Source organism: Ixodes scapularis, unplaced genomic scaffold (assembly GCF_016920785.2).
Source record: "Ixodes scapularis isolate PalLabHiFi unplaced genomic scaffold, ASM1692078v2 PGA_scaffold0__279_contigs__length_252992795, whole genome shotgun sequence".
Lineage (NCBI taxonomy): Eukaryota > Metazoa > Arthropoda > Arachnida > Ixodida > Ixodidae > Ixodes > Ixodes scapularis.
In genome coordinates this window covers 80,070,739-80,094,394 of record NW_024609835.1, presented here as the reverse complement: position 1 = coordinate 80,094,394, position 23,656 = coordinate 80,070,739, and the positions used below count along the sequence as shown (strand labels likewise).

General features: G+C 44.2%; 1 protein-coding gene across 2 annotated transcripts; it reads right to left on the bottom strand.

Moving 5' to 3' along the window:
- Positions 1-238: 238 nt before the first annotated feature.
- Positions 239-6,486, bottom strand: LOC8053894 (cysteine-rich motor neuron 1 protein). Of its 2 annotated transcripts, none has more exons than XM_040213901.1 (4): positions 6,449-6,486; positions 4,509-4,570; positions 4,193-4,319; positions 239-508 (listed from the first exon to the last, which is right to left on the bottom strand). In XM_040213901.1, exons 2-4 carry the CDS (start codon positions 4,559-4,561, stop codon positions 362-364), a joined length of 327 nt encoding a protein of 108 aa, XP_040069835.1. In that variant the 5' UTR covers positions 4,562-4,570; positions 6,449-6,486; the 3' UTR covers positions 239-361. The 2 variants fall into 2 exon arrangements, with proteins under 2 accessions (XP_040069835.1, XP_040069836.1); XM_040213902.1 differs by lacking the exon at positions 6,449-6,486 and adding an exon at positions 6,228-6,285.
- Positions 6,487-23,656: the final 17,170 nt, after the last annotated feature.

Sequence of the window (23,656 nt, the reverse complement as noted above, 5' to 3'; positions counted from 1 at the left end):
TTGGGGGTGTTGCATCCTTTATTTACGCACTAGTTATAACCATTTAATTACCCTAACAAGTTTGTCTCACTAAAACAATTAATTTAAGATTATGTGGTTTCTACGCATAAGCGACTTATCAGCTACCTGTAAGGATATCCGTCAAAATTTTCCCTACCCTAATATGGCTAGTGGGTATTTTGTTTTAATAAAATCAGATGACCTTAAAAGAGATGACTTTTTAATGAAATGAAGCAGATTGGCACGTTAAATCTTAACGCTTTATTTTGCTAAAATTCCAGGACAACCCAACTAAGCAGAAAACTTGAGAGTACAAATTCTGCTTTTAGGTGATGTTATTGATAGAATATTATCAGGGTCGTCATCCGGAACTTCTTGGTGTTGTGGCTATGGCCGTGCACACTCCAGTGACCTCAAGAGCCTCAAACAACGTTGGACTAGAAACAATGCATTCGTAACCTCGGCTGCAAGAATCAACCCCAAGCGTCCTGCAGGACTCTCCAGGACACTGTAAAAAGGAATAGAAGCACAGTTTAAAAATGGTTCAAAACAATTGCAATGCGCTGTTTTTACAAATATGCGATTGTTGTAATTTCACATCTCTGTTCCATCTACTTCAACCTTAGGTGCTCTGCGATTGTTTTCTGATTAATCATATATATATGTGTATGTATATATATATATATATATATATATATACTTAATTTAGGACACTGGTGACTGACGAGAGACGACCCATGCTTTTATTTGTGTGTCTTGTAACGAAACAAAGAGGCATTGTGTTAAGAAGTAAAGAAACAACAAAAACATTCACTTGCCTTGAGAATTTTGATAAAAGAGAGAGCAGAATCTGCCATGCGTGTATTGTGCGTACGTCAGTGCTGGACTAAGTATGATTCGCCGCCGACGGTTGCCTACGAACTAAGCACACTGGACTAAATATGAATCGCTGCCAACGGTCGCCTGCAGACTAAATATGGTGGTCTAAGTATGATTTGCCACCGGCGGTGGCCTATGGGCTAAATACTTTGTAATAAGTATGCCTGACCGCCGACGGTCCCCTGCGGATTAAGTATGCTAAACTAAGTATGCCTTGGCGGCAACGGTTGACAGAGGACTGAGTAAGCTAAGTATAACTCCTCTCGGATGGTCGCGTGCGGACTAAGCATGCTGGACGAAGAATCATTCACCGGGGACAGTCGCGTGCTACTTCTGAAAACCATCGGCGGCAGGTCATACTTCGTTATGTTGCTTGCGCTCTCGTTTATCTCCTACTCGAGGCACTAAGCAAAGTTTTCGAACTGCTGATCCCATGGTTCGGGTTTGATTCCGGCTAAGCTTCTTGGTGAATCTCTTCTGATTTCGATGGTGTTTTCTTAGCGATGACAATGTATGCATTATTATGACTAATTATGCCTACTATATGCTTTGCATGCTTTTGCATTTCCTACTACGGACAATGCGTAATTTATGTTGCCTTGTCCTGCGTGTTACGTACTTTCGTCACGCTCTATGGTTACATTTTCCTTTAAAATTCAGTTCATAAATAAATTCTGATTTAAAAAGCGAATAAGAACAAAATGCCGGAAGATGTTTCGATGAAATAAAAAAGAAACACGCGCTTGAAGCAAGCCAAGTTTTCGGAAGAACAATTTAAACACAAATCCACAAGGGAATACAGCCACTCCACAGTGCGTGATTATTGTCAAGAAAAGCCTGAAGCTTGCTATGTCAAGCTCCTGCGTTACGCCTGCGCCTTGTGTGTTGCTTTTATAAAACGACTCATTAGGGAAACCACGCCTGTGATGAAAATCATGACCTGCGCGGCCTAATGCAAATCACACTTCGGTGATCACCAAACAAGGTTTGCACCAACAATAAAATATGAGTGTAGGCGTTTATTTTGTTAATTTATTGTGCCTCTCTCTATGTATTTATTTTCTCCTAGGGACAAAACCCTAGATAATGCATTTTTTTTCAGACAAAATATGTTTATTATTTTTAAACCATACATTTCAAACACGCTTACTCGTGTATCTGATTGGAATATATTTTTATATATCCGCTTGTCTCTTGCAATATTATTAATAAAATATATTTTAAGAATACGCTACTTTGTTCCCATTTAAGACCACCCTTAACTCATGCTCCTCGTGTGCTTGAAAAGCTCTCACTCCTTAAAAACACTCAAACCGTACAGCCATCCAAATAAGTGGGTATGGAGATTGACTTTTTTTTATCTATTTTACTTCTATCTTAAAATTATCATATGAAGGGCTGTTTTAAGCAAATACGGCGCATCAAAAAGTATAATAAACCTCAACTTAATCAATTCTGAGAAAAAAAATTGACCGACAGATTTAGGTGTCTGGACTACCGAATCAGTGCGTTAAAACTTTTCAGTTGTTTGCTATTTCTGAACCACCCAGATACCACAGTCCTCTGGGCCAAAATTTTGTCTTGTCTGCGGCAGCTTGGGCCTTACAAAGCCCGAGAAGAAACAAGGTTGTGCCAGACTTGACAATCTTTGTTCTTGGCCATAATTCGCCAAACAAGTGCCAAAGTTAGGCTTGACTTCTGTGTGTCCGGATTTCACACGTAAACTTTGGGCCTAAATTGTGAAACAGGTGCCAGATTTAGGATTCACTGCAGGTTCTCATGTGGCGAGCCAAAGAAAAGCCATAGACATTATAAAAAAGAAAACTTTGCCACTCACTAATGCCTTGGAGCAAAAACCGTAATGGGCCAAAGTTACGCCCTTTTGATCTCCAAGACTGTGCCAACTTAGGCGTTTCTCTGGCGAGCTACCTTGGCATCTACTTGATGACGGCTGTTAGACAATAGTCACTTCTAAACGGAGAAAGCCTACCAACAACATGTACTGCCCGCCCTCTATAACAGAAAGGGGCAAAGGCAAAAATTGCCAAAGGAGGTAGCCCCAGCTCACGCCAAGCCAACATTTTTTTAATGCCTTACGTGAGTATGACTTTTGTTCTTTTTGTGGGAAAATCGAATGTCCGTTTTTCCGCCAAAACGCTACCCTTTTTTGCTTATTACCTGTATTTAGAACGTATCCAATACCACTGCACTAAATACATACAATTTATTAGTCATGTTTATACCCATCTTTTTTATGCTTAACAATCTTTAATTTGGCCAATATAAAAAATCACCCTTAATAGCAATCAGGAAGTGTGGAGGGAAATAACAGCAGTCACTGATGTCGATACAGCGCAAGTTCAATCTTCTCAACATTCACCTGCCTGGCAGACAATGGAATTAGTAATATTTTTTGACCTTTGCAAGATTGCTTTCACTAAGAACTAATTTTCACGTCCTGAATATATCTAATACAGGACGTGATTAAACATATAACTGTCTAATCAGCAGTCATCAATAAATAAAGTTTTTGAAACTGTTGAATTTTAATAAGGTAGCATAACTACTTAAGTCGTCTTTAACAAAAACAATTTTATACGTGTATGAATTGTTTTCAGTTGGCTAAGTTCGTCTTGCACCTTTCAAAGTTTCTCCACTGAGCTGAAAATCATTGACACGTTTTAATTATGTAACTTACTGATTATATTATCCAGCGGCTGCGGAACTAATATGAAGTCATTTTTATCGATTGCTTTGCGATATCAAATTTGTCTTTTTTTAACTATAGCAGTGCTATTAAATTGCACTTACGTCTGGATTTTATAAAATATAAAATGTAGGCTGCTTCCATCTGAGGTTGTTTAGTGCATGGCAATTCATTTGTGACTCCGAAATATTTCCTTGACTATCGTTTTATTTGTCTTGCCAGGCAGTTTAAAACTCTTATTTTGATCGATTTCTTTATTCCAACGAGTTCATAAATTATTATGGCATTGATAATCTATTTTCCAGTCACTGAATTGCAAGAGCCAAGGTTAACATCTCTCCAGACAACCAGAATAGCAAATGTAGTATAGGGACTCTTGCATCTGGAGCGATAACATTTGTGCAATAGCCTTTGTTATTTGAAGTCAACGAATCCTTCATAATAAAGCAATTAGTTGTATTAAAATGATAAACAACTAGATTATTGTACCTGGGAAATTTTATTCAAAAAATTTAGATTGAACAATCTAAATGTAAATGAACAATCTAAAAACTGCAATCAAGTCACTCCTCCATTTCAACAAAGCATATTTGATCATCAACCAACCTTGTAGCACTTGTGGCAGCAGCCACAAAGTATAGTGTGATTCCCGCAGGTGCAATTGCCAATTGGCGGACACGACTGCGTCTCGCAATTGATGTTTGTGCAACCAAGTGGAGGTAGAGCCACCACGCTGCAAGAAGAAATGGTGTTAGACATAACTTTATTGCCATTTATGCCAGTTGCCGAAATTCATATAAGGCCACTTTGCAAACTTTACACGACTCCTATTGTTTTTGGTGTATTATTTTACTCCTTACAAATATTTTAATTAAACACTTAGTCAATAATTTGAAGACTGTATCAAATCTGAACTGCTTACCAGATGGTTGATACTGCAACCACCAGCAGGCACAGCGACAAGGTGTATTTCATTCTGGATCTCTGGTGTTACAAAGTAAAATATACAAACACGTATTAAAGTCATGTAGGCTTTGCTCTTCAATTCACAATTGAAACCCTGATTTATGAACTCGGCGTCTATATATCAAGGATGAATTGGGGCGAACTACTTTGAACAAATTCAGGTTTTAGTTAAAGTGTTAATTCTGAATTCTTTCAAAAATGAAACATTCTCTGCTATCTAGAGAGAAGAAAGTTTCAAATCGGATTTGTTGTAACATGATTCGCATTAATAAACCTTGTGTTAAAGGGGCTACAGTATGAAAAGTAAACAAAAAGTATGCATAACAATTGATTTAAGACAATATTATCCTTAACTGAGTTCACAACTGGCCGTACATGCACTGAACAGCCAAAAGAGACCACCAAATATTATGCGCTACTGGTTTCATGTGACCATCGAAATTGTGTCTAGCGCCTGGGATCATCGACCACCACGAAAACTATCTGCGAGGTGAAAAATAGCGAAATAGTATTTAATGTTGAATAAAATTTCTCGCATGAAACTGTTACGTGCGTAATGCTTTGTATGGCGTAGAAAGAATTTTACTCTTCTTTATAAAGAAATAAAATATTCAGTCCTCGTAGTGGGGATGAAAGATTCGAGAGATATTAGCCTCTTTTATAACTGGCATGAATTTAAACACGTTTTAATGATTTTGTATATAATTTAGCAAGATTCAAAAGAGGTCCGTTTATCGCATTTAGGAAGTCAGATTTATTTTAGGTGGCTTCTTAGTAAACATCGAGCTTCTCTGGCTCACCTTGAGCAGTAGTAGGTCATTATATCACAAATATTTTGAATAATTTATATTGTACCGCATATATAATGTGCAATACACTTCTCAACAACTGCTTGACTTGATTTTTTTTTTTAAGTTTAGAATGCAAAACGTTTGTTTTTATCTTTATGTTTTAGAGACTCCCTCCCCGCAGGGGCGGAGGTAATGTTTTGAAACCCGACGGAACCTCTTAGTCGTACTATAATCCCTGGAACGCGTCTCTGTCTGGTTGTGTTCACCGCGTCCTAATAAGCGGTTTCTCGGTTTCCGCCCGGGGGCGTCACAGAAGTGCCGTGCTGTCTGACCGGCATCTATCCTGGTGGTGTTTCCACGAGAGCTGGTCAATGTGGCAGACGCCTGCCCTGCCGCAGATCGCTCTCCAGCTTGACAGTCAATGAAAACTACGGCAGCCAGGAATCGGGTTGTAGCGAAGACAGCTATATATGATAATGCAATTACTGGCATGGTGCAAGCGAGCTGGACAAGAATGACAATAATAATCCCTGGAGAAGGGGAACAAGGAGGACAAAGGACAAAAACACTTGTGTTTGTCTTTTGTTCCCCTTGTTCCCTTCTCCGGGGGTTAATTTCGTCACACCAGTATACACTAGCTTTCCCTCATACTTTTTTGACACAATTCGTACGACCAACTACTATCGCGACATCCAATAGGATGGGACTCCGGTTTTCTGTGACGTCATTCGTTCCCACCTTGGGTCCACTTTTAATGTATGGGCGGATATAGGACGCTAAACACATCAGTCGGAGACACCTTCCAGGCACTCTATACCCGTGAAGCTTAACGAGACAAAATGTCTTACAAATATTACACGAATCAATGAAAAATAGGAAGTTACGTTTGTATGTTGAGTTCGGGTGCTGTCGAAAGCCCTAAACAATATCGCGGATGATTATTACTTTTTGAATTGAATATCAGAAACAAATGTTCTGAAAGACATATACACTGACTAATAATATTATAAAAACGCCACTTAAGTTTAAAAAGTGTGAGGCAAAGGACTGCAGGGGTTTGTTTCTATAATAATAACAGAACATTCGAGGTACAAGTCATACTGACATATCGACTTAACTGCTAAATTCCAAATCTCCAATTCCTGAAAAAAAGTAAAACAACCCAATGAATCCCAAAGACCAACCTGTTATTGATAGTTATCACATATTGCAAAGAGCAAAACAGAACATTAATTACACGCATGCAAATATCACAGCTACATCTACAATGTTTTACTGTTTCACTCTACTTCTAAGTATATTGTAGGTGCCAGGACAAGACAGTGATGCCAAAAAAGACGCTACCCCTCACACGCACACACACACACACACACAAAATATCACTGAGGACAATATTTCTGACGTGACATTTATTTTGCGTGCGGATCAATTCCGGAAGAGTCTACAACTTCAAAACTTCAACCCTGAAACAGCAGCGTGTTTCAGAATCACTCCTAACTAAAAATGAGTTTCCCTACGTAAATAATGCGCATAATGAAATATTGTGCTCTAGGCATTCTTTCATTATTCGAATATAATTCACCTTGTAGTCTATTCACGCAAGACGTTCAAGGAAACTCCTCAGAAACGTAGAGGCCCAATAACGTTTATTATGCCACTTCCTCCTACACGGTAGCTCAAGTTAGGTTGATAAGGCTGTAGGCTATCTTAGTAACTGTCTTAAACAAATATACTTACTCTTACATATGCATTTAGTTTTGAGACTTATATTCTGTAACTGGATAAAAATTAAAATATGCGCATCGGGTTTATTGTCCGCAAAAAATATTAACTCCGAAGAAATTTATGTCAAACTTATAAAATAGCGCAACAGGAACAAGGACAAGAAGTAAACAGGACAGGCGCGTTTACTTCTTGTCCTTGTTCCTGTTGCGCTATTTTATAAGTTTTACTAAGATGAACCAACTAGCCCAACAACGTACCTTACTAAATTTATGTCGTTGATAAAATACCAACATCTTCAAAAAAATCTGTGGCTGTAAAATGGACCCCTGAGTACGCTGTATATATATTACATGTTTCGTCACTTGCATACATGCATAATGGTGACAATGTGTTGATTATTTGAAATTGTTTTAACACTCTTTCTGTTACGACATTAATATATAGTTTGTAAATGAACGCTTTTTCATCGTATCCGTTTTTTTCTAAACGAAATGTGTTAATTAATTATTTCAATGGTTTAACAATTTTGAATTTTATAATAATACATTTTTCATGTGTGGAAGGGATTTCTTCTGAAAAGTAATATCTGTTTAAGCAACTCTTGTTCCACGAGAGTGCACTGAATTCCGTATATCTCACAATATAATATTAGACCCGTAGATCTCAAATAATACACAACGTTAAAACTAATGCCCATCCTTAAAAAAAGAAAAACACACACACATCTTGGAAAGCAGTACTTACCGAACTGTAACGAGATGCTTAACTTCACAAATTTTGTGAGCAGGCTGTTTTATACTCGCCTTCCTCTATCCTAAAAAAAAAATTCTAACATATTGCCAAAGCGCCGTTTATGCTGTTTTTCGGACTGCACTGATAATATTTTGGGAGAGTTCCAAGGTCACTGCATGCTATCTGCCCTCTAGTCAGGAGTAGACGAAAACAAGGAGTCCTTGAAAGAAGAGACCATCACTGTAAGTTGTTTTATATTAATGCATTTCTTTCCTATAACAAGACATTTTGATACCATGTATCTTGGGCTACGTACATAAAAAATACACCTAAATATATATTTAAAAAATGTTAATTTATAATTTTACCGGAGATGATCTTGTTTTTTAAAGATAATTTGAAATATATGAAACAAGTTAGGCAGCCAATTCATGCCCTCTTTCTATATCTTCAAAGTTGGCTCTACTGGACAAAAACATAAAATAAAAATTGTAATAATTGGAAGCGTGCACGGGACTTCACACTTCTTGCAAGTATGTAAATTACTACATACGTTCACAATCGTTTTACACACTTATCAGATTTCTGTCGTGAAGTCTCAGTAGCCATAACCCAGAGCTGATAGCTCATTTGTAGTTTTTCTTCACATGTAGTATAGGCAACAATATGATAGGGAACAGACTTCCTCGCTTCTCTGACGTACTTAAAAATTTTGGAACATTTTATGGTCCCGACGAGGACAAGGAACATAAGTTTAGACGCCAAACTGTATACTCTTTTACATGTAGAGGTTTAAACAAGATTGTGGAGGCCGTGAAATCGGAAAGGAGTAAGATTAACGAGACCTTTTAGAGTATGCTTTGGTTTTACCCGCAGTCTCGGGGTTGAAGTCATGCTAATATTCACCAGCTACTTTGGGTCCTTACATTCAGTTCATTAATAGTGAAGGCTAAGGGCTAGTCTATCTGCCGTTTTATACGTCTTCTAAGTTCCAATTTATATATGAAAAGGGTTTAAACATAATCCTCACTGTATGACAAGAATATAGCGATAGATCTTATCATTATGACAAAGCAAATGATTACGAAATCGGTTATTAAATTTAAACAATTGGCTAGCATGTTATTATTATGTAGATCTACCGTATTACAATGAAGTCCTTCGTAATGCATGTCTGTAGGAAAAGTGCTGCGTTTATACCTTTTTTGTAAAGAATTTCCCTAGGTTCCAGTAGGTTCATAGGGGCCGAAAAGTTCGTATATCCCATTAGTAAAATCGCAAACAAAAATGACAAAAAGAATGTAAATAGGAACAAAGCAAAGCACTAGCCTTGAGGATGTGTGCGCTTCTTTTCTTTTATATTTGGGCTTCCTAACCACCCTGCTTCCACGATTCTAAAATTTTACCAAATCCGAGATTTTTGGTGCTCTTGTTCTTCAGCATAATGATTATAGCTCCACTAGGTCATGCACTAACATATACCTTGACAGCGTTATCTCAAAACAAACGCAGCGTCCACAGTATCTTTCGGGTACTGCTATAATGTCAAATTTTTTAATTATTTTAACTGATAGTTTAATTAAAAATAAATAATATTTGTGCGTTGATTAGTCTCTTCATTATTAATTTCTTTTTTCTTTTTTTCCGGAGTAGCATCACGGCTGATTCCTACCGAACAATAGAATTGCCTGTCACATTCCAGCTTCTAGTAATATGCTGTCGGCAATATCGTCAGGTTGCGCGAATCAACAATATTTTCCAGCAGGCCTTCATGCAGGATTAACTACCACATAAAGCGGAAAACACGTCTTAGCATACAGAAAAATAATACTATTTTAATAAATGTAATCTCATGAAATATCATTATTTTAATACTATACGCCGGTATCTTATGCAGGCTTGTCTAGCCTGAACATGCTGCTACTAAAGGGGTCTCCCGCCGTCAAGATAGCAGTGGAAGAGGGGGAAATGAGAAGGGCTGGCGAGTAGGATTTGCTTACAATGCGAAGCTGAGAATGCAGGCAAAGCTATACAAACGCGAGCTAGCCCGCGCTCTTAGCTTTGGAAAGTGCTTTTCGATCGCGAGTCCTAGCTCTGCAGAAGTATGTTTCAAAGCCGAGGTTTCATTCCCTCGTGCCTGTAGTAAGGCTGCAGTCTCGGCTTAAGAATGCATGAAGTATAGTCACAGTATTTTTTCTATGATAGTTAACTAAATAAAGCTTATTTCCTGCTCCAGATCCCCGGTCTTCGGTCAGAGCTGTACCGGTTTGCGTTAAATGATTACAGAGAAGGGATACAGGAGGGACAAAGGACAAACACAAATATCCGGACCAGACGGATTTTCTTTGTCGCGCACCAGTCACCTAGCTGTGTTTGAAGATTTGTGTTTGTCCTATGTCCCATCTTGTTCCCCTTTTCCAGGGATACTTTCCGCCATTCTTGTCCAGCTCGCTTGAACCTTTGCATTTAATTGCATTATAACTATAAATTCCCCTTTTTATATTTTTATAATACATTCGCAGTGAAAATACATAAGCTATCACGGCCATTGAAAGGCGCTGAACTCACCATAGTTTGACTTTCGTATTGAGGTTTCCAAAGTGTGGTGTAAAATAAATGATCAACCCAGAGGTGAGCCTAATTACTTTCTTCTGAAAATGGCAATTTGACAAGTAGTAAAAATTAGGTTTCTAAGATGAAGGATATGGTATAAAAAATGTTTATATTGGATTGTTTCTTTTGTATTAAAGCCTGGAATAATTAAACTACGGTACATGTAACGTGTCCTAGCACCGTTCGTGCAACTGTGTGAATCTCAAAACTAACAAAATAGGTCACAGGGTAAGCGGGGAAAAGTGGCGGGGCATGTAATGATCCTGGTAATCAGTAGTAAAGGAATGCCGGCAAAAAAAAATACGAGTAGAGAGAGGCGCAACTGATATCGCTGCATTTGACGGCACCCCGTGACTACGAGAGCTTACGTCGACCGCAGATGCCATGGTTTTTTAAAGCGCAAGATGAAGTAATAAGAAAATAGGAAAAGAGCTAAAAAAAAATACTTGCACAGATACTTGTCGAAGTTATTTTCCAGCCTTCTGTGAACATGTACGAACCAACTTAACTCACGCCAATAATGAGGTAATAGGGTCGAGAAGTTTAAGCATAGAACCCCCTAAATGCAAGCCAGAAGCGATCACTCAGTAACAGCAGATGTAACCTAGTTATCCCAAGTAAAAGTCCGTCAGCGATATCAACCATTTGCCTGTCTATAAATAAATAAAAGGACTACATGACACTTTAGAACAGTGGTTCTCAGCCATGGATGTGTCGGGGACCCCTTGCGAACCGCTGGTAGTGATGGGGGACCCCTTCCAGCCGGGGGGGGGGGGGGGGGGGGGCGGGGGACGTTAGTAAGTTAACACATCTGGAGCATGAAACAGGTGCCTTTTATTGCTACGTAGCAGAAAAACATAAAACAAAGGTGCCACATCACTTCATTTTGGTCAGTTCATCAAAACGTACCAACTAAAAAAAAAAATTTTTGTTGAGGGCCTCGCGGACCCCAGAAGTGGCTTCGCGGACCCCCATTTGAGAACCACTGCTTTAGAACAACGCATGCCTTACAGAGCCAGGCCATGCGCTTGAGTTGCGCAGCTGCTAACAAACCTCTTACTGTCTGTCCTCTTACTCTTTTTACTCTGGTCCTCTGGTGTCTCCAGTCCAAGAGGCCACCATCGTGTTCACACGAGTCCCGGTTCGTCAGAAGCTTATGTAGGTACAACAGCTACAGTTTTCTGACTTGCACCACCATTTCAGCGCATCTGCCACCTTCGGTATCAGCACGAGTCGTTATAAATGGTTGTGGGCTGCTTACTCCGTACTCTCCGTCGGGAAGTATGCTGACTGGTTTTGAACACTATTGCTGCTCCACCAGTTGTGAGTTATTATCAAACCTTAAGATGGAGCCAGCGTTGACCTTCATTTTGTTCTGAGTAGGTGTTGTTGCAAGGGATGCAGAGCGCACGGGTTTACCCTTTTGGCGTATCTTCGTTCCCTACTTCATGTGCCTATGATTTTTTCTGATAATAGATTATGTCAAGAGATTGATACGAATATTACTTGTTTTAGGCTGTTCACCTTGTGCATCAATTGAGTACTGAATCTTAGGGCTCCAGTATTATTTGCGACCTAAAAGGGAACGTAAGCTATCGGGGCTTCTAGTTTTAAATATAGACGCTACACAAATATGGTTATAAAATACCGAGTTTTCTAAATGTCTTAGAGCTGATTCCACAAAATTGAGAAAAGGTGATTATAGTAGTTTCGTACCTGAATAACAAGGAACACGTAATCAGGTAATAGGTTATGTAATGTAATTCTGAAGGTTTTTATTAAGGATCTGGAAGCTAACTAATTAATAAACATTGGTTATTCAGATATCCCTATTTTGTCGAAATCCGCCACCGGTGCGCGCTCATTCATCCTCCTAGTCCTTGACGTCAGATTTCTCTTTGAGAATAATCTGACATTCTGTCTCCACCAGCCGTCTAATAATTACGAGATATTGCTTAGTAAATATTGTTGTTCGCGCATCTAGCCCACTCATGGGGCTTTCAAGTTTCTTTCCACAATTTTATGCGGTGCGAAAAGTTGCAAAATAAACGTCTATAAAATAACCTATGCGGAGGGCAAGTTCGTCTGCTTCTTGCGCAGGGGGTAGCGGTGACGTCAGAACGCCGAGCCCTGATTGGCTGATCGCGACCCCCTATCTGAGCGTCGTCTGCTCCTTTGCAACGGGCACCTAAAAGGACATTTACGCCAAAGGACCTTTAGTGTAAATGTCACTTAAGCAGCCTGAATTCCCGCAACCTCTTTACGGCTGCTATAGGCGTACTCTCCTTACCAGCGATCTACTCTAGAGAGGCGAATTTAAAATAAACATCGTACTGACATCTAAAATCAATGTGCTCTTGTGTTTCTATCATTAAAAAAGAGCGTGTTCCACGTGTATTCTGTACAGACCTCACTCTACTAATAGCTTTTCTTACTCACGACCTCAGCTATCTAGTAGGCCTTGTCGTTCCGTTGCTCCCCTGTTTGCGTCGTCCGCTTCGGCACTTCGGTTTTCCTTCTCTCGATTTTCTTACAACCATATTTATCTAGCTTATGTTCCTCTGCTTTTTTTTTTAATCTTCCTTTAATAGTGTATTACTAACTGTACTGTATATATCTAATATTTTTTGTACATATATATTTCCGTATCTCACTCTCGAGTCGTGCGATATGTCAAACCAGGGAGGAGCGTCGACGAGCAGGAAGGGTCGCCGCGCTTCCATTAGAGCGTTGAGGCGACCTGGGCGGTGATAGATACTTGGGATGACCGACTGGAGGACCTCCGACGTGCCAAGAGGATTGGTGCCATCTACGCTGAGATCATGGCAGCGTTGGAGGCCCTGGGGTTCTTAACGACGAGGGACCAAGTGCACAGAAAGATCGAGAATCTGTGCAGCACATATCGTTTAGGAAACATTTTCCCATTTTGAGGGACCTGCTAGCAGTATGAATGCACGCAAGCCAAACAGTTTCAATAGAAACGACCGTTCAATCTGTGCGGTGCGCAAAGACTGGGCTCCCCTACCCGCACTGTTTGTCTCACGTGCCGTGTTCGGCCACCGCTTCTTTGTGTAACTCGCTCGCGTTCAGGGTAGTCGTCCTCGCCTGCAGCACGGTTCAAAGATTCGCAGCTGATCTGCAATGTTTTATGACCTCCGAGCTTCAAGTTTTAATCTACAGGGTGAGTCAAAGGGATCGGTGGCTGTTTGAAGGCACGCTATAAGTCGATTTTTAAAGATATCAACATACAATTTTGCACAAAGGTGGCCGGCAAACGTGCATCAAGGGCATAAATATTTTACTGAACAATTACTTGAGTAAACAGTTAGAAATTAAAAGCATAAAATCCCTACCCACGGTGGCCCAAAGCTGTCTGATTGGCGGAACAGTCGACAGATTTCAGCAATGTTCACAGCGTCGACAGGGGCGGGGGGGGGGGGGGGGGGGGCACAGCAGTGTAGGCACCGAGCACCGCATTTTTCAGCGTCAGCTCCATGTTGTATCGAAGCAGCAACTGTTTTTCGAAGTCCTTGTCGCTTAGCTTTCCCCTCTTGATGTTGAAAACGTCGCCCCCCTTGCTGAAAAGACGCTCGACAGGTGCGCTAGAGGGAAGTGCGGTATTGAGACAAAAAAAAAAATCTTCTTATTACTGGGAAAGTCGTTGAGGCTAAATAACGCCGTCGAGGAAGTGTCAGTCTTCCATCGCTGCTGCGCTTCACTGGTCAGCTCAACATTAGGACGCAGTCGCAAGAAGAAGTCGTCGTCGTCATCACCATCGCATGTCGGCTCCCGTGTAACTTCCTCAGAAGGGCGCAGTGCCCTGCATTCCTCTTCAAGAAGCAGCAGAGAACGCGTTTTCTGCTCTTCATCCATTCATTAAATTTTTTAAATTTTGGATGCACCGCTGCAGCCAGAAGGAACTCGTCGGACCTAAGGTCTTCAGAGAATCTACGAATGAAATAAAAACATTTACTCACCCCCCAATGTGTAACATTAAAAACAAACGTTTCACTAGCGGGTCGCAGCTGTAACGTCCATGGTATTCACCATATGATGCGTGCCTCAGCAAACATTTGTAGGAATATTGTATAATATGTAATAAATAGGTTTAATAGGTCAAATATGTAATAAATGATTTCAACCGTTTTCCTTATACTTTAATGAAAGTGTGTGCATTACTTGTCTTGATGGTCGTGAATTACCCTGCCTGGCAGACGTAACTTTCTACAAAAAGGCGGTAACAAAGAGGTCGCACATTTTCGAAACAATAAAAAACTGACCTCGTCATCACTGAGATCTTCACTGTGTCTACGAGCGAGCTGCAAAACTTAAGCGTACGCAGTGAATGCAGCTGCAGCCACATCAGCGCCACCAATGTCGGCGTCAAAGCGCCCATGAACATGTACTGTTCACCTTGAAGGATGCCAAGCGCCTTGGCATCCCTTTCGTGGTACAAGGAATAAAAAACGCAATACAAATATCGCAAAAACGTGAGAGAGCTTCTGGGCATACCTGGCAGTATTCCTCGATGAACTTCTGATCGTCTTCCTGTAGGCGCGGCAGTGCGAGGGCGTCGCAGACAGTCTCCATCTCGTCCTTCTGGGCCTCGTCAACAAACTTCACTTCATTGCATCACGGAGTGAATTCCAACGAGTAACGATAGGAATCGGGAAGTATCTCCCTAGTTTCTCCTTGATGACTTCCGCCGCTCGGGTGGATTGGCCCTGCTTATTCTAAACATTTAAATTTTCCTAACACGGCCACTGGCATCTGACGGTACGTGGTGATCGTGCAAGCTTTGTCTAGATCCACAGTCGCCACTAAGTTCAAAGTATGCGTGGCGCATCTCCTGCGCTTGGGCAGGTGCAGCACTTCGCCTGAGTTGTTGGTCATGACAGGGCGAACATTCAAGGCTGGTGAGGTCTTCGGGATTCGGAGTGTCTGCTTCCTCATCCTCGTGTGCCATCTCTCCAAAGTGGATAATTAAAAGAAAAACGAAACTATTCAAAATAGCAACATCGAAAATACACCATAGTCACTTAATAAGGAATCCAGACACTGGACGTTCACTGACGTAACCTACGATTTCGCTGCTTACGATATCAAGGGCACAACCGACGTTATATTACTGCCTCGTTATGACGATAATTTACAGGGGAAATATGCTTTGGCGAGAATAATGTAAAATAGCCCGAGCCAAGAACCTCACTGGTCTCCAGCTCCACCTTTCCGACAATCGTGAAGGGGTGAGGGAAATCATTTTGGATAGTCTGAATGCCAAGGATTTTACACCAGCGTACTTACACAAGTCTAACTTAAAGCCGCTGGGCCAGGAACTATTGTTGTTTATGTAATTTCAAGAATACAAGCAGACTATGTCTTTCGGTATTTTCTTCGAAGGCTTAAATGTTGAACTCGTGGACACTGTGACGTTAACGCAGTCTTGGCGATAATTTTAGGTGACGATAGTGGAATGTGGCTCGTGCATTGGAAACAAGCACTGCGTGGCCTCGTGGGTTGGCTCCGTCACACTCAGTGCCTTGGCGGATATTCGAGCTGGAGCTCGTAGCGAATGGCTGTAGCGACGACAAGAGCAGCCGGACTCTAACGTTCGGACCACTGCACATGATCCATTAACTGCCAACCGTAGCGCGCGGCTAAGATGGACATTGACGGCACGTAATAGACATCAGATCATCCGACCGACTCTTCTGGCTGCGCGTTGAGCAACTTTGCTTGGTACTCTTGAAAAGTTTCAGCGAATGCAAGTGCATGAATAGAAAAAAACTAACGCGATGAAACGAGCGTTAAAGCACGGGCGAACTGGTGAGGGATCATGGGTATAGTAATCCTGAGACAAGAGAAAAAAAAAAAGGACAAACACAACGACGTCTCAAAACGCAGCTGCATTTTGAGACGTCCTTGTGTTTGCCCCTTTTTCTTCTTGTCTTTTTCCTTTTTTTCAGAACTACTTTAACCACGAACTACAACGCTTTCATAGGTTCTGAACTCTATAAGGATTCGTCGTGAGTAGTATCTAGCGAAAGAAGTGAAAGCACTTCGTGGACCCTTTAATTGCGTAATTATAACATGTCCGAATTGAAAATAACCGCAGCAAGCTTTCGTCAATCAGAAAAACCAAATTCGTATACCTGAACGCTTTGACGAAGTTGAAACCATTGTCCGTCACAACCAGAGAGATCTTGTTTGTGATCTTGAACTCGGCAAAGATCGCACAGAGGGCGGACGCCAAAACGTCGTATGTGTGACGACCATGAATCCATAGGTGCCGCAGATTTCCTCTCCAGCGTGTCATCGATGGCACTGTGACGCCGAGGTAGCTCCTTGAAAGAGGCGACACATTTTAGATCTTTCTTTTAACCGACGGCAACTAGATTCTTACCAATTAAAGGTTGACAAACAGTCGGCTGCGCAGCAAATAAGGGAGACTTCTTTAAGGCTTCGACTAAAGGTTTCTTCATTTCCAAGTGTCTTTTCGAGATTTGTGCCACTAATGTCTTTCGCGTCATTACCGTCCTTGATGGTTGCAGGCAGTGAATCAGGTCTTGGAATTGCTTGTTTTTCTCAACAGAGGAACAATGTAAGCTTCCTATGACAAAATCAGCAATCCTGCGATCCAGATCAGCTTGTGGCACGACTCGACAGCGAAGCCGACTGCCTTCAACACTGAGAGGACTTTCAAGTGTTTTGCTCTTTGTTCCAGATTTTGTTGGCAGCGAACATAGCCTTCAAGAACGGCCCTTTCTTTTCCGGCTGTCAAGTTCTTGAAGGTCGGTTTGGTACTTCTGCTGAAAGGAGAAACACACACAACAACACTTACGATCGAATATCGCAAAGCACAGTAGGGGAACCAACGTAAAAAGATAAGCAATGCATGCGGTCCAGAGGTACTCTTGAAAAATGGGGTACTAAACTTACCCCAAGAAGTTTTCGGAGATTGGTTGGCGACAACTTCCCGGCCGCATATTGATTTTTGCAGTGCTTATAGCGGACAGTGAAGTTGTCTCTATTAGCTTTGACGAGGTCAGAGTGTCTCTCGTCAGAGTCTGCCCGTCGTTACTCATGATGGTATCTCCAATGAAGGATTGCGATCAATTATTTTCAAACTATTTCTCCTTTGTCTTCTAACGTAACTACTTCTCTCTCTCTCTCTCTTTCTTTCTTCAGCGCTCGCTTTTTCTTCTTTCACAGTTCAAAAGGGTGCGAAATACAGACAAACCAAGATGAACAGACCGGTCCATTACAGGAACGGGGAAGGTAACAGATGGCCAGACAATTTGCAACGGGATAAAGTCGAAAAGGTAGTTAGTATGGAAGGTGAAGAAAGGAATGAACAAAAACAGAGCGAAGCCGCCTCGAAATATGTTCCGTTTTATTGTTTTTATTCTTTATTGGCAATGCAGAAGCAGCAGAACCAAAAGGTAGACCACGTCAATTACGGCGAACCCGTGCAAGTATCCGGGCCCCCCGGTGCACGGCCCCTGGGACACGAACTCTGATCCCATGGCTCGGTTTTGTAAAGGGAGAGTGGAGACTATAGCCCCCTAGCAGATGCTTCCCATCGCTTGTGCAAATAAAATGTAGCCTCGCGGCCGACCCCCGCCGCATTGTCCGACGCCGAACGGTTGACCGTGTCTATGCGTCTCCGCTAGTCGAGTTTTTATTTTTGACGCTTTGCGCAGGAGTGGATGACGCGGAGGTGCTTGAGGAGATCGGAAAGGGTGAAGACGGAGCAAATATCCACCGAAAGGAATCGAAAAAAAATATTCCGAAATTGGCATCCCTACAGCAGGAAAAAGAAAAGAAAACCAAAGGTGGAAAAATGCCTGCCCCCTGCGCCGAAGGTTTGCAGCAAACGAAACGTTCTTTATTGTTTTAATTTTGCTTTTGCTGTCGAAGGCCTAACTCCGTCTCTTCTGATTTACCGGCTGAGCGTCACTGTAGCCATCAAGAGAGACAGGGTTCTTTTTTACGAAAAGTAATTGTAACTTTGCCGTTGCTTTTTAGTTACTTTTACAAAGAAATAATTAAGCTATCGTTACAGATACTTTTTTTGAAAACGTAACTGTTGTGTCGTAGTTTCGGTTTCTGTATTACGTCTGTCAACCTTGTTTTGTGTGTGTCGCTAGTGTTGTAGCCTATATAAACATGTGTTCGTATAATAAAAGGTCATTCAACTTCTCGTCACTTCGGCCACGTCACTTCGACCTCGGTCGCAACACTACATTGGCGACGAGGATTAGTAGTTTCCCATGCGGCGTTACGCGTTACTTGGCCGGTAGCTTCGCGGCATGAGTTTTTCCGGGCTCGCTCCGCCGCCGCCGTTCCTCCCGGCGCCGGGCCGTCCAGCCGTTGCGTGGCCGCAATGGTTACGGATGTTCGAGACATTTCTCCTGGCTTCTGGAGCGTCTGACTTCACACCCGAGCGTCGCAAGGCCCTGCTGCTGCACAGCCTCGGACTTGAAGGTCAGCGAATTTTCTGTTCGTTGCCGCCTTCCTCGGACGCCTCCTCAACCGTTCCGCCCGCCGCCGCCTCCGCGAAGACGTCCGAAGACAGCGGCAAGCCTTCTCCGGCACTCTCCTCGTACGACCAAGCCGTCGCTGTTTTAACACAGCATTTCGCATCCGTCGTCGCGTCCAGCAAACAGGCGAGTCTGTCCTCGAGTACGTTGCCGCACCACGAGAGCTCGCGACACGTAGCTCATTTGCCGCCCTCGAGGACTCTCTCCGTGACCAGTTTCTAGAAGGCATCGTTTCCCAGCACCTTCGAGAGCGCCTTCTTCTCGAAGGTTGGGCACTCTCATTTTCGCGTGCCGTGCTGTTAGCACAGCAGCTCGAACAAGCGGCTCAGGAAGTGCGAGAGTTCACTCCTAGCCAAGTTCAGCAAGTAACTTTAAACGACAATCAGCGCCGACCTATGCCAACGCGGTCTCGCTCGTCTTCCCGTCGGCAGCCATCCCCGCCAGCGAGCAACCGCCCAGCGCCACGCCGTGACTCAGCTGTTTCACGCGCCTCCCGGACCGCCGGCTAAGGTCAACGGTCTCATGACCATTGTCACTCTGTCAGCCCTAAGCGTTCGCGCGGATCACCTAATTCTCCGTCGTTCTGCTTCCGCTGCGGTTCTCGCCAGCATCGTGCTTCGTCATCGCGCTGCCCGGCGCAAGATCAGCGCTGCTTTCACTGCGGTAGGCGTGGCCATTTTCGCTCCGTCTGCAACAAGCTACAACACTCGTCCTCGCTCGCCGTGGCTCAAGTTAACTGCCGCCACTCATCCGATGATGACGAAGTTTTGAGCGTCCTTTCCGTCACTGGTCGTGCTCGCACCGGCATTTTTATCGACGTTTCTGTTGATGATAAGCCGTTAACGTTCCTTATCGACTGTGGTTCGTCGGTCTCGATTTTGGCGGACAGCCATTTCAAAAGGCACTTCACTACAGAATCGCTGCTTTCTGGTGCACGAGTGAAACTGTTTCGACTACTCCAAGCAGCCTATCCCAGTACGCGGTTGCTTTTCCGCTCAAGTTATGTTCAAGGGACGTGCTACGCGCCTCCTGTTTTACGTTGTGTTGCAAGGCACGTCTCTCCTCGGTATCGACGCTATCAAGGCTTTAGACCTTCACATCGAAGGCTCTACCCTTCGTTGCTTCGAGACAACATCGGTGCCAGCTGCAGCCGAAACCGACCAGACCTCCGCAACGCAGACTGTTCCTGTACCCCCTCGGCTTCCGAAGACTCTTGCCAGCGAGTTCGGATCCCTCTTTGCTCCAGGACTTGGACTTGCCAAGGGTTATATTCACAAGGTCAAAGTCAGAACCACGGTACCACCTGTCGCATCGAAGCTCCGGCGTCTTCCGCTGTCCCTCCGCCCTCAAGCGTCTGTAGAGCTCTGTCGCCTGGAAAACTTGGATGTGATAGAGCGCGTCAACGCCTCCGAGTGGGTGTCTCCCATTGTTATCGTGAAAAAGAAGGATGGCCGCATTCAACTCTGCGGTGACCTTCGACAGCCCAACAAATCCGTCGTCACGGACAGTTTCCCACTTCCACATGCAGAAGAGTTGCTGAACAGTTTAGCCGGCGCCACCCACTTCTCGAAGTTGGATCTCGAGTCGGCTTACCACCAGGTGCTACTTCATCCAGACAGCCGTGACCTCACTGCTTTCGTCACGCACAATGGACTTTTTCGTTTCAAGCGTATATGCTTTGGCCTGGCATCGGCTCCAGCCGCTTTCCAACAGATGATGTCACAGATCCTTCAGGGATGCCCCGGCGTTCTTTTCTACATCGGCGACATCATAGTGTTCGGCAAAAGTGAGCAAGAGCACCTGGCCAACTTGACCACTGTTCTTCACCGCATCAAGGCTGCGGGTCTCAAGCTCAAAGCCAAGTGTGTGTTCGCCGTCAAAGAACTCTCCTTTTTAGGACATAAGGTGACTGCAGAAGGCATCTCACCATTGCCAGAGGAGGTGGATTCCATTCTGAACACACCTGCCCCAACCGACGCTGCGCAGTTACGCTTGTTCCTCGGCCTGGTCGAGTACTATGCCAAGTTCGTCCCCTGTCTTGCTGACGTGTTTGAGCCAATGCGAGTTCTGCTTCGCAAGAAACAGCCCTTCATCTGGAGCGGCGCTGTGGACGCCAGTTTTCGCAAGATCAAGTTCGTGTTGGCCTCCAGCAACGTGCTTCAGATGTTCGACGCCAGTCTTCCCGTGGTCGTGTTTACGGATGCTTCAGACATCGGACTTGGCGCTGTTCTTCAGCAGCTGGATGGTCACAGGCTGCGCACAATCGCTTTTGCGTCCCGCACGCTTTCGCCAGCAGAAAGGAAATACGCAGTCGGGGAACGTGAAGCACTCGCATGCGTCTGGGCTTGCGAGCATCGGCACACCTACCTCTGGGGTCGTCCTTTTACACTGCGTACAGACCATCAAGCCCTGGTTTCCCTTCTATCGTCTCAAGGCTCCGGAAGACGCCCCCTTCGCATCGCAAGGTGGTCTCAACGACTTCTTCGCTACAACAACACTGTAGAGTATCGCAACGGCTCAGAAAACCAATTGGCGGACGGCCTCTCCCGCCTTCCAGTCTCTGCTCTTCAGGAAGATGTCTCGTTCGACGAAGAAGTCGTGGCTCTCGTTGCACCGCTCTGCTTGACCAAGGAGCAATTCGAGCAGTCGCTGTGCGAAGACGTTACCTTGGAGCAAGTCAAGGGTTACGTTACGTCCTCCTGGCCTCCCCAGAAGTCTCTCTCGGGTGAACTCAAGCCGTTCCTCACCGTTCGCGAAGAACTGTCCGTTGTCGACAATTTGGCTCCGCGTGGGGAACGACTCGTTGTTCCTCTGGCCCTCACTCCGCAGGTCATCGCCACGGCACACGAAACCCACCCTGGGATAGCTCGGACCAAAGCGCGTCTCAGGGAACGTTTCGGTGGCCAGGTATGGACAGGCAAGTAGAAGCAGCCATCCACAACTGCAGCATCTGCCAGTCTGCAGACAAGACGGCCAAGACTGCAGCTACTCCGTTGCAACCGGTCCCTCTGCCAGAGCGTCCATGGCAGAAAATCGACATCGACATCGTCGGCCCTATGGAAAGGGCCCCACAAGACTGCAAGTACGCCATCACTTTAGTCGACTATTTCTCCAAGTGGCCTGAAGTGCAGTTCTTCAGGCCACTTGTTTGCGACAACGGGCCCCAGTTTTCGTCACAAGAGTTCATCCAGTTCTTAAAGGACCGCGCCATTCGCCTTGCCCATTCTTCAGTCTACTACCCTCAAGCGAATAAGCTCGTAGAATGGTTCAACCGCGTCTTCAAGAATTTTGTCCAAGTTGCGATGCTGGAGCATCGACCGCTTCGGCCAGCGGTGCTCGACTATTTAGGCGTCTACCGCTGCACGCCGCACGCTACGACGGGAGTTGCCCCGGCTCTGGCGCTTCATGGAAGGTTGCCCAGAACCCGCCTGGACGTTGTAGGGCACCCGTCGACATCCTTCTTCAAGGATCCGGCTGGGGAACTCCGCCGTCTGCGCCAGCGCGTGAAGCGCAAGCAAGACAGTAGCCGAAGCTATACAGACCATCGCCGTGCTGCCCGCAAGACCAAGGTCTCAGTCGGCGACTTCGTTCGGGTAAAGAAGCCTTCCGTTGCCTGGAAAGGGGATCTCTCCTTCAGCCGTCCCCGGAAAGTGGTGGGGCAGCGAGGACCATCATCCTTCCGCCTAGGTGACGGAAGAGCGTGGAACGCTTCGAAGCTGGCCAAGGTTCCTGGGGGTTCAAGCACTCTACCGCCAGGTGGAACCTGGGCCCGTCAGCGAGGAGCTAAGGCTCCTCAGCTGCTCATTGGGCGCCTGAACTCCTTCCAGCTTCGACTGCTTCAGAGACCCCTCCCCCTGAGCACCCAGCTTCCGTCCACCCGGTGCCTGACGCCGAGCCTCCTTCTCGGGAGGATCCAGATGCCATCCGCCCAGACCCCGATTCCGAGCCTGCGGCATTGGTGGTTCCGACTGTCCCGGCAGCCGAGCAGCAGGAGGTTCCTGCTCGACGTGTTCAGCCACCAAGAGAGAGGCGGGCTCCAGACCGCTACGGCGATCACGTTTAAGAACTTTTGAAAATTAATTTTTCTACATACCGAACTGTTGACTTGAAATTTGTTCCGAAATGTGTAAAATATTGATTGTTTTCCATTTCAGTTGTTTTCATGTTGTACATAGCCAACTTACAGCACTAACATACTAACCATTTACTAACCTACTTACTATTATTTTTTTTACGAGGGGAATATGTTGTGTCGTAGTTTCGGTTTCTGTATTACGTCTGTCATCCTTGTATTGTGTGTATCGCTAGTGTTGTAGCCTATATAAGCATGTGTTCGTATAATAAAAGGTCATTCAACTTCTCGTCACTTCGGCCTCGGTCGCAACACTACAGTAACAAGTTACAGTTACAAGATACCAAAAAACTAAGGAGATGCAGTATCTCGATACTAGTAACGCGGTACTACCCAAGACTGATCCAAACACTGCCCTCACCCTAAGACAAATAAAGTTTTTCCTCCTCCTTGTCCTTACGACGGCGGCGAATCAGGAGCAAAAGCTGCTCCGTCTGAGTTGCGAAGCTGCTTGGGAGAGGGGATTTAAGCTCCGGTAGCGGAAGCTCGTACAAAAGAGCTTGTTTTGAAGGCTCAAGAACTTGCTCTACAGTCACAAGAACGTGCTGCAGAGACGTAAAAGAGTTGG